Below are 15,172 nucleotides of genomic sequence, written 5' to 3'. Positions count from 1 at the left end.
TAAACAATTATCAGTAATAAAAATTGCTTTGTATTTATAAATATCAGAGAACTATAAATAGGAAATCCAATAATTTTAAGCTCAATTATTTATATTCTATAGCAATGTTAAAATTTTATTTGCAGATAAGCAATTAATCAATACTCAGGCATAACTAATGTATTCCTAACCCAAATAGAACCTCAAACAAATAAAGTTGTGCCAGATGCATACCAATGATAATTACAGACCTACATACCATAAACTTTATATTCATCAAAATATCTACACTGAAATAGATCATTTTTACTTAATAACTACTCTCAGGGTTATAATCAAACACACCTACACATGAAAGTTTTGTGAAAAACAGTCTTCCCCAAAGTTAATTAATAGTTTCTCAGCAAAATAAAAAAAGAGTTTATGATAAAACAATGGTATTTTCTCATACACCCTCTAACTCCTTTGTTTTACCAAGCAGTCAGCTCTATAATGATTTTATTTGATCCTAAATTAAAATTTTAAAGATTAATTCTATTTTTATAGCTGTTGACGTTTTAAATCTCCTTCCCCTCCATTTTTATTTAACATTCAAAGTACGCTCTTAATAACCAATAAATATTACTTCTAGATCTCAGGATGAACTAGTAGCAAACAAGACAGGCAAGGAGGGAAGGACAGGCCTTAAACAAGCAAAGAAGACTGTTTTCTAAGGGCAACAAGGGCTGTGAATACAAGAAAGTAAGACAACAGAACAGGAGTAACTCTCATCACTCTAAAAATTGTTTGAGGGCTTTCCTGGTGGTCCAGGGAGCCTCCCAGGTGGTGCAGTGGTAAAGAATCCACCTGCCAATGCAGGAGATACAGAAGTCGTGAGTTCGATCCCTGGATCAGGAAGATTCCCTGGATCAGGAAGATCCCCTGGAGGAGGAAATGGCAACCCACTCCAGTATTCCTGCCTGGGAAATCTCATAGACAGAGGAGCCTGGTGGGTTCCAGTCCATGGAGTCCCAGTCAGACACAAGTGAGCATGCACACACACTGGTGGTTCAGTGGTTAAGAATCCACGTTGCAATGCAAGCAAGTCCAGTTCAATCCTGGGTGCAGGAAGATCCCACATGCCACAGGGGAATTAAGCCCACGCGATGAAACTACTGAAGTCCTCACACCCTAGAGCCCATGCTCCGCAACAAGTGAAGCCACTGCGATGAGAAGCCTGCACACTGCAGCTAGAGAGTAGACCCTGCTCTCGGCAAACTAGAGAAAGCCCATGAGCAGCAACAATGACTCAGTGCCACCAAAACTAAACTAAATACATAAATAAAAATTTGTAAAATGGTCTGTCTACTGTCCCTAACCCACAGGGAAGTACTGCCAATGCTATAAAAGATTATAACTGTAGATTACATGTTCAAAATGAGACACAGGGAAATAAATCATAGGCTAACTTTTTAATAACATGTTTCCTTGAATGTGATAAACCAGCCAAGTCATCACAGGTTGCCCTTCACAACAGCTAATTGGGTTTAGTAGAAATTTGGAACATTCCCTTCCTTCAATACATGATCCTTTTAAAAACAAAAACATGATCCTAAAGTTAACCCAGCCTTAAAGAAAACACTCTGATGTTCAGGCTCAGCAGGTCCGTAGAGCTACGTACAAGGCTATTTGCTCTACCAAGAAAGGCAGCTTGTAAGATGTCTGTGGCCTTGGTATTTTAAGCAGACAATTGTCAAGGTGTAGTAACAGCTAAATTAAAGTTGACTCCGGACAACATGCCTCTATGAAGCCGTCATCAGGCTCTGCATTTTGGTATTACATGGAAGAGACACTGCTAACCAAACACTCAATTTATAAGTGATCAGTCTCTAATGATTAAGAATATATAGCACTTAGTAGGTGTTCAGTAAATGTGTGCTAGAGTTAATATGGTTTCAATTTTATTAGTTGGACTTTTAAGAGATGGGTCCCATTGCATTCAAAATGAGTCATTTCGCTTATGTAAGACATGCCTTTTCTACTGCTAACTTTTAACAAGAAAATGTTTCGACCATACTTGACCAAAAATAAACATTATTGAAGTAATTGTTCAATTTGTATGAGAAATTGTTGGTCCCCTCCAATGGCTAAACGGTAATCGTCCAGCGGAATTTAGCTTTGCCGCTTCTATTGACAATAGCAATGAACATGTCCATAACAATAATAAGGGCTTGTTTTAATAGAATGTTCCACGCATTAAACACATTAATGACCCATGAAATAACTGTTTTATCTGTAACACATTAAGCAACATTGCTAAAACAATATATTAATTGAAAGTTGGCTATTTCTCTTAAGATTTTGGAAAGTACAAAAATGACAAGAAAGTTATTCTGTGAAAATAAAAATAATCCAGAATTAGAACCATACTAAATAACTATATGAAAAATAAAAATTTCTAAAACAAGCCTGGTAATTTTAGAATTATTTTGATTCACTTCGATTATTCTGATCAAAAATGATGTCTGCCTGGATTATGTCTTAAGAGCTTTATGAATATTTTAAAAGCTGCTACTTTTTCTTCTCTGTGTGCATATCTTCTATAGGACTTTTTTTCTCTCTTATTCTCTTTCTTTAACAGGTACAGAGGCTACTATACTCAAATTTACCTCCCTTACTTCCATCATTTTCAATTTTCTAACACTATGTTTGATATTACCAGAGCACCAGGAGTATTTTCTATAAATATATGCTATCACAATTAAGTCCAAAGCAAATATCAAACAGAAAACATTGGTCCTTCAAACATGAAATATAATGCACAAAGAAAAAGTATATGAATTATCAGTGTGTTTTATAAATTCTCTTTGGGGGGGGCATCTAAAATATCAGACTAGAGACAATTATTTTACTGTCTGTTTCTTGGATATCAAAGAGAATTTTGAAATTCATCAAAGCTAACCTTCTGTTATGTACAACGGGCTAAGCTGAAAAGAATGTTAACAAGTTCAATTTTCATTCAATCAGCACTACTGCTCTCTGAAATGTTTCATTGCAGGAAAGAAATAAAAATAATCTATATGGTAATTATGAGGATGAATCCCCCAGTAACTTTCAGCTACATGAAAGGTCAGTTCTATTCAAGATATTTTATCAGTCCCCTGCACATACTCCTGTCCTGTCATTTTAAATCTGAACAGCATTTTATTTTCCCATTTACAGCTACCTGCAGAATTAAGTACTTAAGCCAAATAAGAAAAAAAAAAAAAAAAAAGAAATGTTGAATGCTGGCAAAGGCTATAATAGCATAGAGATAAATCGCTCAGCTGCTCTCTCTCAAGCCTCTAGGGCTGCAGATTTTTCTTCTCCTGGTGCACTGTGGGTATTCAAAACTTGTTCAACATGATTTCATTTCATTTCAGGCACTGCCTGAGAAAACTAAATTACAGAATCAATCATACAGAAGGTCAGAGTGAGACTTCATTACAAGTATTGCATGCTTGCATGAATATCTTTCATTTATGACTGACCCAATATGTCACAATAGCTGTCTAGTAAAAATAATCCACTTTCTGAAATTGATGTACTACTGATGTCAATGCTACTCAGCAGGCTGGGCAGATTATAGAGAGGTGTTTAAAAAAAAAAAAAAGAAACCCTTTGGAGCGCATGTTGTAGATTTTTAGGATTGCCATCTTTTGCAGATGAAAATAATTTCCAGATGATCATCTGAACTGACAATAACGCTTAGAGGTAAAAAGAATTTTTAACCAAACTATGACTGTTGATTTTGACTTGCCAACCACATCCTGTTTGAAAATATACATATCCACAACAAGCAAATCAAGGTTGTTCTTTGAAGTCACAAATGCATCAGATTTCAATTTTTTCAACAATTTGCTTTTGAATACCAGGGCATTATTTGCATATTTTGAAATGGGAATGCTAATCATTAGACTCTTTTTAATCCCCCTCTTTTCTTTTTTGTTCCTGTGTTCTGTTTTTTAAATATAACAGCAGAGATTTAAAGAAGATAAACATGTTGCCAACAAAATGCAGTTAATCAGTAATGTGACAAACTGTCACTCTCTAAAGGAAAACCAATGAGGCTCTGAAGAAAAGCTGGTTCAATACTACAGAAACAAGCTGGCTTTTCTTCTTACACGATAGTCTTAATTTACCATAGCAATTCTTAACCGACAGCCATACTCATTTGGATAATAAAACTTCTGAGTTGCATAAGGTACGAAATAGCCAGTGCACACTGGGAAACTGAATGCATGATGTATAAAGTATTATTTATTATTTTTCTGGTGACCTTCCTGAGGGAAATCTCCGAGGAGCTGCTGTGGAGCATTACGATGTCGCCAGCCACCTCGGTACCCGGAGGGAAATATAGAAGAACCTTGACATAACCTATTTTTACCCATGCCTCTGGCGATTCTGAATTCAAGTTTATAGGTGAACATGTCAGGTAGTACATAGAACAAAGCCAACGACACATTGTATTCGTCGTAATTCTGTCCCGGTACATTTTATTTTTTCCAACATTTGTGATTTAAAATCCCATGACATTTCTTCAAGGTGAAATTCTACTCGAATTTTCAACAAGATTAGTTTGTTTCCAGCCAAAATAAATATCATTCAGGTTCAGCAAAACTTCAGAAAGGCACCAATAAATGCAAAGAGGTCCACGTAAACACTATGACAACCGTTTGCACTTACCTAAAGGACTTCTACTTTTAAAAATCAATGAAATAATTCAACTGCGTGAGTGATTAGCAATACATTACAAAAGAAGCATTAAAAATTGAGTCCTCTCTCCCAACGCCACTCCGTGAAAGCATTGTTCTTTAAGTGTATGTGAATATCATAATTATTTTATGATTCCATCTTTAGTTCTTTCCAATATAGTAAATTCAATTGACCATGAAATGAAATTTCATAGTCAAAATGCCTCCTTTACACTTTTTTATAGCAGCAATAACAGTTTTATAGCTTTAAGGCAAGGTAATTCATCAGATGTTTAATTTAAAGGCAGATTCTTATATTATTAATAAATATTTACCAATTTAATAAAGCACACATTTTAGCATGCATTATATGGTCTTTTAACTATTTCCCTAACTTAAATGAGCCTCGCTGAGCATCTATGAATAATGGTGAACCCTGGGCAAACTCCCTTGGCAACTAAACACCCTTTTTATTTTTATTATTTTCCAGGCACAACATTGCAAGGCTGATTGTAGAGAAACAGAGGACAGAACCCTCCCTTCCAGTGTCAAAGGGACAAAAATGCAAGAAAGTCCACAGGAAACAATTATTTGAGATGGCGAGGAACATTTATGAATACTTAATGACCATTTCCCGACTGCTCCTTGCACTCTTTTCTGACAAAAAAAGTAAAAATAAAAACCCTGATGTTCAGCTCAAACACAAAAGATCACAGGCAAAGAAAATTATGTTGCTGCAATCCTATTTGGGAAAGTAATCTTATATTTCAGAGAGCACACTGAATCTTTGCACTGCTAATCCACTACATATTTTGCAATCATCTGCTGTTATCTGGGGAATTAACAATGAAACCAATAAACATCACTGGCATGGTCATAATGTGCAGAGAAATATGTAAACAAGCAACAGGATTTGTTTTTTGTTATACCAACACATCTGTTTCATTTTATCAGGGTTTAAGAAAAAAAATTAAAAAGCCCTATAAACTATTAATCTTGTTTTAAAACGTCTGCTTGGTGCTTCACCAGGTAGACACCCAATGCCTTATATACCATGGTAGGGAAAAAAACAGCCCTAGCAGAAGAGTTTAAAATACTTAAGTAGATTTACTCTGGTGATTGCTAACCATAATTGCACACCAAGAAAAACAGAACCAAAATTATTGCATTAGTAATTTTGGCTCTCTGGAGTGCCTTATTTGATGTTTACAACAATAAATAACACAATTAGGTATATTTCACAAAATAGCCCACTTTATACTTTCCTCTGCTGGTTATAAACAATTATTCTTTTTCCCTTTCTCTGTATCACAGTTTGATATTTCATTTCAGGTAGGAGCAAATCACATATCACAAACATGATGCTTTAATCCAACAAACGCAAAAGACCTGGGCCCTGGTAAGGGCTCCCTTCTTAAGAAACTCTCCTGGGCAAACTTTCAACTCAAGGACATACCTTTGTTAAACCAAAAGCAAGGGAAAACTGGCTGCTTTCAAACCAATGAGTCAGACTTCTTTAAAAAATCAATTCAAACCAGAGGATCTTGTGGGGTCCTCCTTTTTCAAGACAACCAACCCAATGCCATCTTGTCCAACACCAGTGACTGCTCCACTATGTGCTTTTAAATGGCACCAGGAGGAACAATCTGCATGTCCACCAGCAGACATGTCCACCAGTAGACATGCACGAGCATGTTTCAGAACATGGGCTCTCGGATCTTTACCCTGCGAAGTTCAAACGATAAGTAAAACACTTTCAAGCAGTAAATTTGCTGCCTACCATATGCAACCCACTGCTATGAAGCACGCCATCTTGTTCCACGAGATTTCTTGAGATTGTTATGGAAGGAAGATCCAGGCTTTGAGGGGGAAACTGGGGTGTGAATTCACTTCCTTGGGAAGGCAACGGATCGCTGAGGCCTTGAAAGGGCAGGAGGACGTCAGGCATGCCCAGGGCAGGATCCGACTCTGGAGGTGGCGTGATGGGGGGTATTTCAAATTCCTCATCCCCAAGGCTTGGTGTATGGAATGTCTGCTAAAAGGAAACAAAATATAGATATCTTCATATTCTGTTCCTAGATCTTATTTCTCCTTGGAGGGAAAAGAACTATGTCACATGAAAACACTACATAGCTAGACCAAATATTTATTTCTCAAATGAAAACATCTTAAACACAGATTTCCGTATATAAAGTTTTGCTGATCATTCTGATTAAAGATTTAAGTCTCATTATCATATGGTTTTAATGGAGTATCAGTATTAACAGTTTTTTAATGTGTACTTAATTAGCAACATCTGTCTTTGTTGTTAGTTGGAGCACCAGCGACATTAGATTTGGCTATATAACAAATTGCCACTTTATTGATATGTTAGTGAAACAGCTCAAACGCTTACATTATCCACATGCTTCATCAAATGCTGACGATTTTGTGGAGCGCACACACAACATTAATCCAGAAGTGAACATAACACATATTTACTTTCTGCCACAACATATAAAACAAGTGATGCCAAATGTATGGTTTGCTTTTTAAAGTTTCCTTATTGGTATATTCTCAAGTGTAATACCTGCTTCTATAGAAGTTGTTACTGTTTGTAATAAAGCATTTTATATAAGGATGATCAGAGCATATATATCTAGGGCTTTTATTTAAACAAAAAGGAGAATTTTCTTTTACAGGAAGATTTTTGATTTGTATTTATTGGAACACTTCTCTTCCAGTCTTCAATTTTAAAAGGCCATAGAAGGAGCATAGAGATATATTGATAGAAATGTACTAATTCCATGGATGTTACTCAAGTACTTACTGTTATTTCTCAAGACCTAAGTAAATAATGCATACTTTTTTCAGTGCTACTTAGACCCTTAAAAATAGAATTTTCACATAGGACCTTGGGGTACAAATTAGAGCTGCCTGCTGAACCCCATGAACCATCTTTCTTAAAATAGAACTTCGATTTTGTGGGAAGAGGGGTCAATGTCTAGAATATTCTTTTTGGTAGGGTGAAGCAGTTACTCAGATACTTTTTATTTCCAGCTCAGAGGGTCAACATTATAGTTCATTTATTATTAATAGCATTTTTTGAAGAATGAATTGGTGCAAGATAATTTGAATCTACTGTAATTGGTTAAGAAAACTAATTAAGAGCTGAAAATCATCCTTCTTCAAGCCATCAATGATGATGTAACTTAATAACCATTTGAAAGAAAATAGAAACAAACCCAAGGGTAGAAACACACACACACACACACACACCCCATTTCTTGTCTATAGAACCTGTCAACTGCTATTTGTATCTCACCAGCAATAAAGAAGTCACAAGCTATGGGTGTCCGTGGCTGGGCAACTGAACATCTTGAGTTTCTCCGCAGATTCAGTAGATGTAAAACATGAGGGTACAACTGCACATTTGAAAGCTAGAGTGAAATATTAGATTTTCTGACATATTGATTCCAAGAACGACTCCCCAAAGATGTCAGTTTCCGACTGCGGTACCCCGAGTTCTCAAACACAAAGGATGAATTGGCCACAAGCGTGGCTGGCTAATGAATGTAACCCTATGGCTGCATTTGCTGTTATTTTGGCACTAATGTGGTCTAGTAACAGATGCAACTGTAATTTGTGACTCATTTGCTACCCCATTACTGCTTAATGAAATCTAACATATCACATTAACAATACGGATAAACACTCATTCTTGATATGTGGCATTTGGCTGTTTTCATTACCACTGTAATTAACACTTGAAATATTATTTCAATAAATATTTAAAGTACTTTAAAAATGGTCAGGGTAATCATGACACAGACAGAAAACATAAAGCAAATGTGTGAATTTCAAACTCGGAGCATCCTGGTCCCCATAGTGGTATCTACTGGGCGATGTCTAGGGGAAGTTTCAGGCACAATTTTGACTTCACAGCATCAAACCTAAAGTCTTCCTGAATGAGTTTGCACTCATTAAAACGCTAAAAAACCAAATTAATTTACTTTTAACGCTTTTAATGAAATGATTGGGAAATTAGGCACATACTATAATGTAGTATATTAACGTTAACTTGGGCTTTATTTTTCGCTCAAGAAAAGATGTACAGTGAAATCATCACATAGGATTATTTTTTAAACTTGAACATAAAACATGTCTTTTGCTAGGCAGTTAAAATTAAGGAGATGTTCATTTTTATTTTTGTTAAGGTATAAAGAGATCTTACATATAATATGTCCCTCCAGTATATTTTTTAAAGAAATTAATTTTGACCTAGAATTCAATATATTACTGTTTCATAATCTAATAAAACCATAACACTATATTATATAACTAAGAAAATGCTAAAACCTTAAATGACTTTTAAAGAGAGGTAATCCATGAAATATAAAGTTAAACATTCCTTAGAGAAAAGAGTAATCAAAGCACTGGTTATCTGAGATAATAAAAATAACCAAGTATGGCAGCAACCAAAAAAAGACATTGACTTCTGCAGCTACGCCATATGACCAATATCAGATTAATCAGAGTTTATATAATTACTTTTTACAGATATTGACTTTCCAGTGTTTACCTTGTACATGTTAAAGTAGTATGTACATGGTTAAATACCATCTGTACTGAAATGTTCAAAACATTTGTTCCTTTTGATAAAAATGCAAATCTGGAGAACTGTTGTATCAACATATAACAGCCAATGTCTGACACGGTGAATTATCACAGCTGGAATTAAATTGTCTCTGAACAGCTGCTGGCACTAGAGCTTTCATCAATGTTTGATTCAAATGTAGGGAAAAAAATCCTACAGAATGAAACATCATGTTGTCCTTACAGATGGGGTTTGTGCTCATTATCACAAACAACACAGCAGCCAGTGCCAAACAATATTCCCTTATCTAGGCAGTCTTCTTGGTTAGAGAGATGGCGGTCACTGCAAAAATGATTAATCTACGGATACCCTTAATTCTGGATTCCCCACTTTCTCTACTAATTTTGCCAAGTTCGTTTCTTCCATACCACTTGCCTCCCTGTAACGGGGATCATTTACGAAGCCATTATGATTTTCATTCTCTGGGGTCAAGCTGGTTCAGTTTCCTATATTTGAATGTATTTGGAAAATGAAGAGTTTTTATTATGGGTATTGCAAGAGGAAATGTTCCATTTGGACCAATCTCACTCCTGCTTGTTTTTGTTTCCTTAAATCTCACACAGTCATCTACCACTATCAGGAAAACATTTCTTGATCTAATCAAGATGGAGGTTTTTCTGGAGGGTAGACCAATGAGACCAGGGAGCAGCCCTAAGTCACAGAGTAAGCAGTGCAGTGAAAACAGCAACAAAAATATGTTCATTCCACACGCACTGATGACCTTCACACAATCTCATGGTTTCCCACCATGGCGCTGCCTTTTGATTCCATCCCTCTATTTTCCTAGCCCTGACGGAGTCTTGGAGCATGCTCATACACTCATTCATTCATTCAATACATATTTACTGAGCACAGGTGGTGCTAGAGGTAAAGAACCCGCCTGCTAATGCAAGAGACATAAGAGACGCAGGTTCGATCCCTGGGTTGGGAAGATCCCCTGAAGAAGGAAATGGCAACCCACTCCAGTACTCTTGCCTGGAGAATTCCATGGACAGGGAAGCCGGGCAGGTCAGTTCATGCGGTCTGCAAAGACTTGGACGCAACTGAAGCAACTTAGCAGGCAATATGTGCACAGCACTGTACTCAACTGTGGGTAGCTAACAAAAAAACACTCATTTTACATCACACCCACTGAAGACCCAAGAAATCATGATACCATTCTGTCACATCATTCCCAAACCATGGCAACTTAATGAAATTATTCCCAGAGCTGTGTGAAGCTTAAATATTTTCTATTAGAAATCCCTTTCATCCTAGTTTCCAAAATAACCCCTATCTGCTTAGATACCAATATAGTTTGGATAGTTTCTTTTTTCTTTTGCACCTATCTATTTTTTTTCATCAAGAGGTGTGTGTGTGTGTGTGTGTGTGTGTGTGTGTGTGCGTGTGTGTGAATTACTAACACTTGTAACAGCCTACGGACGAGTGATAAAGACTTGTCAGGTTATTTTCTCTTCCAATAGGTTTTTCTCATTTCTCCTCCAAAGTTGTTACCTCGTGCCATGTAAGAGCGAGAGTGAGATAAATTCAATACTTGGCTTTTCCCTTCAAGCCTTTTAAACGATCTAAATAACACACAAAACATGAACAGACACATTAAGACAGACACCTACCTCGCTGGCTGCAAAGAAAGCGTTGTTTGCCTCAGCCATATTCATGTAGTTATTGTTATTTCCAAACTGAAAGAAAACACATTGTTTTATGTTAATATGCCGTGTCATAAAGCATGCTGGGGATTTACTCAGTGCTCAGATGGGATCTGGAAAGAACGTTGGTGCGATGAGATAAAAGGGTGGTCTGACTCAGACCAAGTGTGAAGTGTGACAGGTTTCAGAGCACTATGCTATATTCTGTCAGCTGACCCCCTCAGAAAATAGAGCATCGAGTCAAGCTTACGTGATAATTCTAGAAAATAGTGTTGTTTCTCATCAAGACTAACAGCAAAGGAGACTACGGTAAACATTTGGCCAACTGGTCACTAGTGGGTGTTGTTTACCGAACTGGCATTTGTCAGAGGTTAGCAGGAAAAGAGTTTCCAAGAAAATCACCTTGACACATTTTTAAAGCATGTTGGGACTTCATAGCTTACTTTTCAAGAACAAATGTCACAAGCGTAGGTAGATTAAAATGTGAATTAAATTGAATAGAATTCAGTTCCCGGGACTCAAATTCTATTTTCCCCTGAATAGGGTGTGGCATGAATATAAATAAATAATAAGACTAAAGAATATCTTTTAAACCTTCAAATAGAGTTTAAAACGATATCTATATCCATCGGGGCTGTTGAAAATAGTGGTATTTAATCTCTCAGTATAACATTAAGTGCAAAGAGGTTTAAAAAATAAGCAGGATCCCATGAACACAGCAATTTTTATTTAATTCCCTAACACAATAGCCCATTCAGACCATCACAAATAAGACTGTATCAGCATTTCAGACATAAGCTCTTTCCTTCCAGAGACCTGTTATCAAAATGTAAAACTTGGATTTTGGCAGAAATGCATTTTCAGGTTCAGATGGTCTAAGAAGGCACATTTTTGTTGCTTTAAACATTTCTGTTATCAGTCTGGCAATGTAGAGAGGCTCTGGGAACAAAATTATCTGGAGCTATATTATTTTCACGATTTTTAAATGGTTAAAGAACGCCCTTCTTTTTATAAAGTGTATTATTTCTTCCCTTTCATGCATCAAATAACACATAGGTTTGGTCTCCAAAGGGTGAAATGTATATCCATTCTCTATTATAAATACAGCCAGTAATTATTTAAAGTAAAAGGCACAATTTTCCCAAGGAGATAGGTAGACAGATAGATACAAAGATTGATAAAGACAGAGACTAAATATAAATACAGACATACAGATATGAAAAACCCACAATAAACCCACAAATCCTCCTCTCAATATGCCCCCAAACACTTATTTCTGAGGGGCTCTCATCCTCCAACTCTGAACCTGTAGGATTCGTGCACAGAAGCGGGATTGACACTCTCTACTTTATCATGTCAGGGATCCAAGACCTAAGCAGGATTTATACGGAAGGCTCTAATGGTTCCAGAACGCTGTTACAGTCTACAGAAGCAAAATCCCACCCGGTAGACCGACACCTAAATACATCCTCACACAAGGAGCCCTCAGATTCATTTGGATAAGTATCTTTATGAGGATTTCTGAAAGATGTACTTGTTAGCGCTTAAGAAAGCCCTTTCTCTAGCTTTTCTGAAGGCATGTGATATCGAAAACACGTGGTGATGCGTTCACAGATGTCTACTTATCTCCGAATTCATCAAGTTGTATACATTAAATATGGGCAGGTTTTTTTGTATGTCTATGGTACCTCAATAAAGTGTTTCAAAAATAATTTTAAAATAAAAAAAAAAGAAACACATGAGCGGGTGCATGAACACACACATATATTCTGCGCACCCCCCCTCCACCCGCCCATTTTTCCACAATGTGAAATACACGCAAGAGAAGGGACAGGAATTTCTGTTGAATGAAGGATTTTAGAATTAAGATCTCAGGCCTCCATCTCAAATGTTCTTTTTAGGGTATTTATGAGAGCTTGGATCACGATGTATATTCCGTGTACCAACCCTGGCTCCCAAGCTACTGACAACAGCCTGTATCACAGCTTTACTGTTATTTAAATGTAGGTTTTGTTGGGGAATTAGAAATCCATTTAAAGCAAACAGCTCATTATCAGAGAGTTGGTTTTTTTTTTTAAGATTAAACTCACTTATTATCTAATAGCACCTAAAACAACAAAGAAAAATAAAATGGCTATTAAACGAAGGGCTTAAACAATTCAAAAAACAAATTAAGCTTAGAGTGAAATAAGAACTGGGTTAGAAATCCTCTTCTGAACAGTTAGTATGCGAATGTAATTACTGAAGAAACTACAGCTAATCAGCTGTGAATTGTATCCATTAATTAGTATTTGCCCTGGAGAAATGAGAAAAATCAGTAACAACGCAGGCACGATGGTGCGTTGATGAGCCACGGGACGGCCCCACCGTGGTTACTCAAGCAGGTGGCTCCAGTGGTCCACGTAATTTGAAAAGCTCTCACCTGAAGTACTGAGCTGGCATTACAAAGCACTCCTTGCATATCTTTTGTATCTATATAAGGCCTTAATGAATGGCTTTTAATTTGGAAACACTTGGTGATCAGGCGGGAAGAGTGATAAATCATTTCAAATGGAAGCGAAGGTTTCTATTCTATTTGGGGTAAAAATATCTCCTCTGGTTTGGAACTGGAGGGTACTCAGAAGGAAAAAAAAAAAAAAAACAGGATGCCCAGCTAAATTTCCCTTTCAAATATACCACTGTATTTAAAATGGATAACCAACAAAGCCCTACTGTATAGCACAGAGAACTCTGCCCAGTGCTGTGGGGCAGCCTGGATGGAAGGGGGCCTTGGGAGAGAATGGATCCGTGTCTCTTTGCTGTTCACCTGAAACTATCACAACATTGTTAGTCAGCTGTTCTTCAATTTGGGCTTCCCTGGTGGCTCAGTGGTAAAGACTCTACCTGTCAATGCAAGAGATGTGGGTTCGATCCCTGGGTGGGAAAGATCTCCTAGAGAAGGAAATGGCAATCCACTCCAGAGTTCTTGCCTGGGAAATGCTATGGACAAAGAGGCCTGGTGGGCTACAGTCCATAGGGTCACAAAAAAGTAGGACGTGACTAAACAGCAACTCCAATATAAAATAAAAATGAAAAAAAATCCACTTTATTTTATTATAATTATGCCCCATGCAGTATTTGGGGTATACTTATACTAATAAAGTGTTTATTTATGGGGATTCGAATTTAACTGCAGGTTGTATGTGTTTATTTGCTAAATCTGGCTACCCTCATGCGCTGATGGACCTGACAAGGAAGAACGGGATCCCCTGGTCACTGGCTTTACCTTATCAAGTAATGCTAGCTTAATTTTATTTTCTTTTAAAACATGACCTCTGGATTTTGTTGTGCTTCTTTTGTGTTAGAACCAATCTGATTCTGAGAGGAGAAAGTGATCATTTGGGGCAGATCTATAATATAATGACCTCAGAACAATTAACTTCAACTGAATTGTGTACAATTAGATTTACATTCTAAGGACAGTGACATCCGCAAACACACTGTATTACAAAAACTCTTGGTCCACAAGGGAAGGGGCCTTGACTGTGCTCACCACTGCCTGCCTGAACTAACAACAATGCCTGGCATATTATAAGCCCTCCAATATTTGTGGAAGGGAGGGTGATCATATTTTAATTTCAGTGTATCATAATCACACATCTGAAGGAGAACAATTTTACCCCTTAGTTTTTTATGATGATAATGATAATAAAGGCTTACCCAGGGAAGTCCTCTACATACATAATTAATATTTCATTTCACTTTCCAGAGTGGGGCCAAATGTAATTCATTTTCCCAACAAACAGAGAAATAAAAGTACTACCCCTACTTTACAGAGGAATACACTGAGGCTTCTAGGGAGTCAGGAAACTTGCCCCAAACCCAGATACAAGCAGTAAAGTCTGACATCCCTCCTGCCTCATGCTTGCCTGCTCAGTTGCTCAATTGTGTCCGACTCTTTGCAACCCCATGGACTATAGGCTCCTCTGTTCGTGAGATTTCCCAGGTGAGAATACTGGAGTGGGTTGCCATTTCCTTCTCCAGGGGATCTTCCCAATGCAGGGATCAAACTTGCGTCTCTTGCATCTCCTGCATTGGCAGGCAGATTCTTTACCACTGAGCTCTCAGGGAAGCCCCTCCTGCCTCATAATCTGTATCAATTACATTCCAATTGCAGCAAAAACTTGAATATTTCACTTAGTGATCAATTTCAGAACTTC

The 15,172-nt window shown here is 37.1% G+C and overlaps 1 protein-coding gene across 2 annotated transcripts in view; it reads right to left on the bottom strand.

The window, feature by feature from the left end:
• Positions 1-15,172, bottom strand: part of TOX3 (TOX high mobility group box family member 3) — a 120,179-nt gene that overhangs the window by 21,695 nt on the left and 83,312 nt on the right. Inside the window, exons 2-3 of one of the 2 annotated variants that reach the window (XM_018061930.1) lie at positions 10,941-11,006; positions 6,472-6,726 (exon numbers count right to left, since the gene is read on the bottom strand). In XM_018061930.1, the coding sequence (XP_017917419.1) occupies positions 6,472-6,726; positions 10,941-11,006 (321 nt within the window). The remainder of the gene's footprint in view (positions 1-6,471; positions 6,727-10,940; positions 11,007-15,172) is intronic. The other variant, XM_018061931.1, reaches the window with a different exon arrangement.

Source organism: Capra hircus, chromosome 18, assembly GCF_001704415.2.
Source record: "Capra hircus breed San Clemente chromosome 18, ASM170441v1, whole genome shotgun sequence".
Classification (NCBI taxonomy): domain Eukaryota; kingdom Metazoa; phylum Chordata; class Mammalia; order Artiodactyla; family Bovidae; genus Capra; species Capra hircus.
The sequence above is the reverse complement of the archived record's forward strand: the minus strand, read 5'-3'. Positions and strand labels throughout refer to the sequence as shown.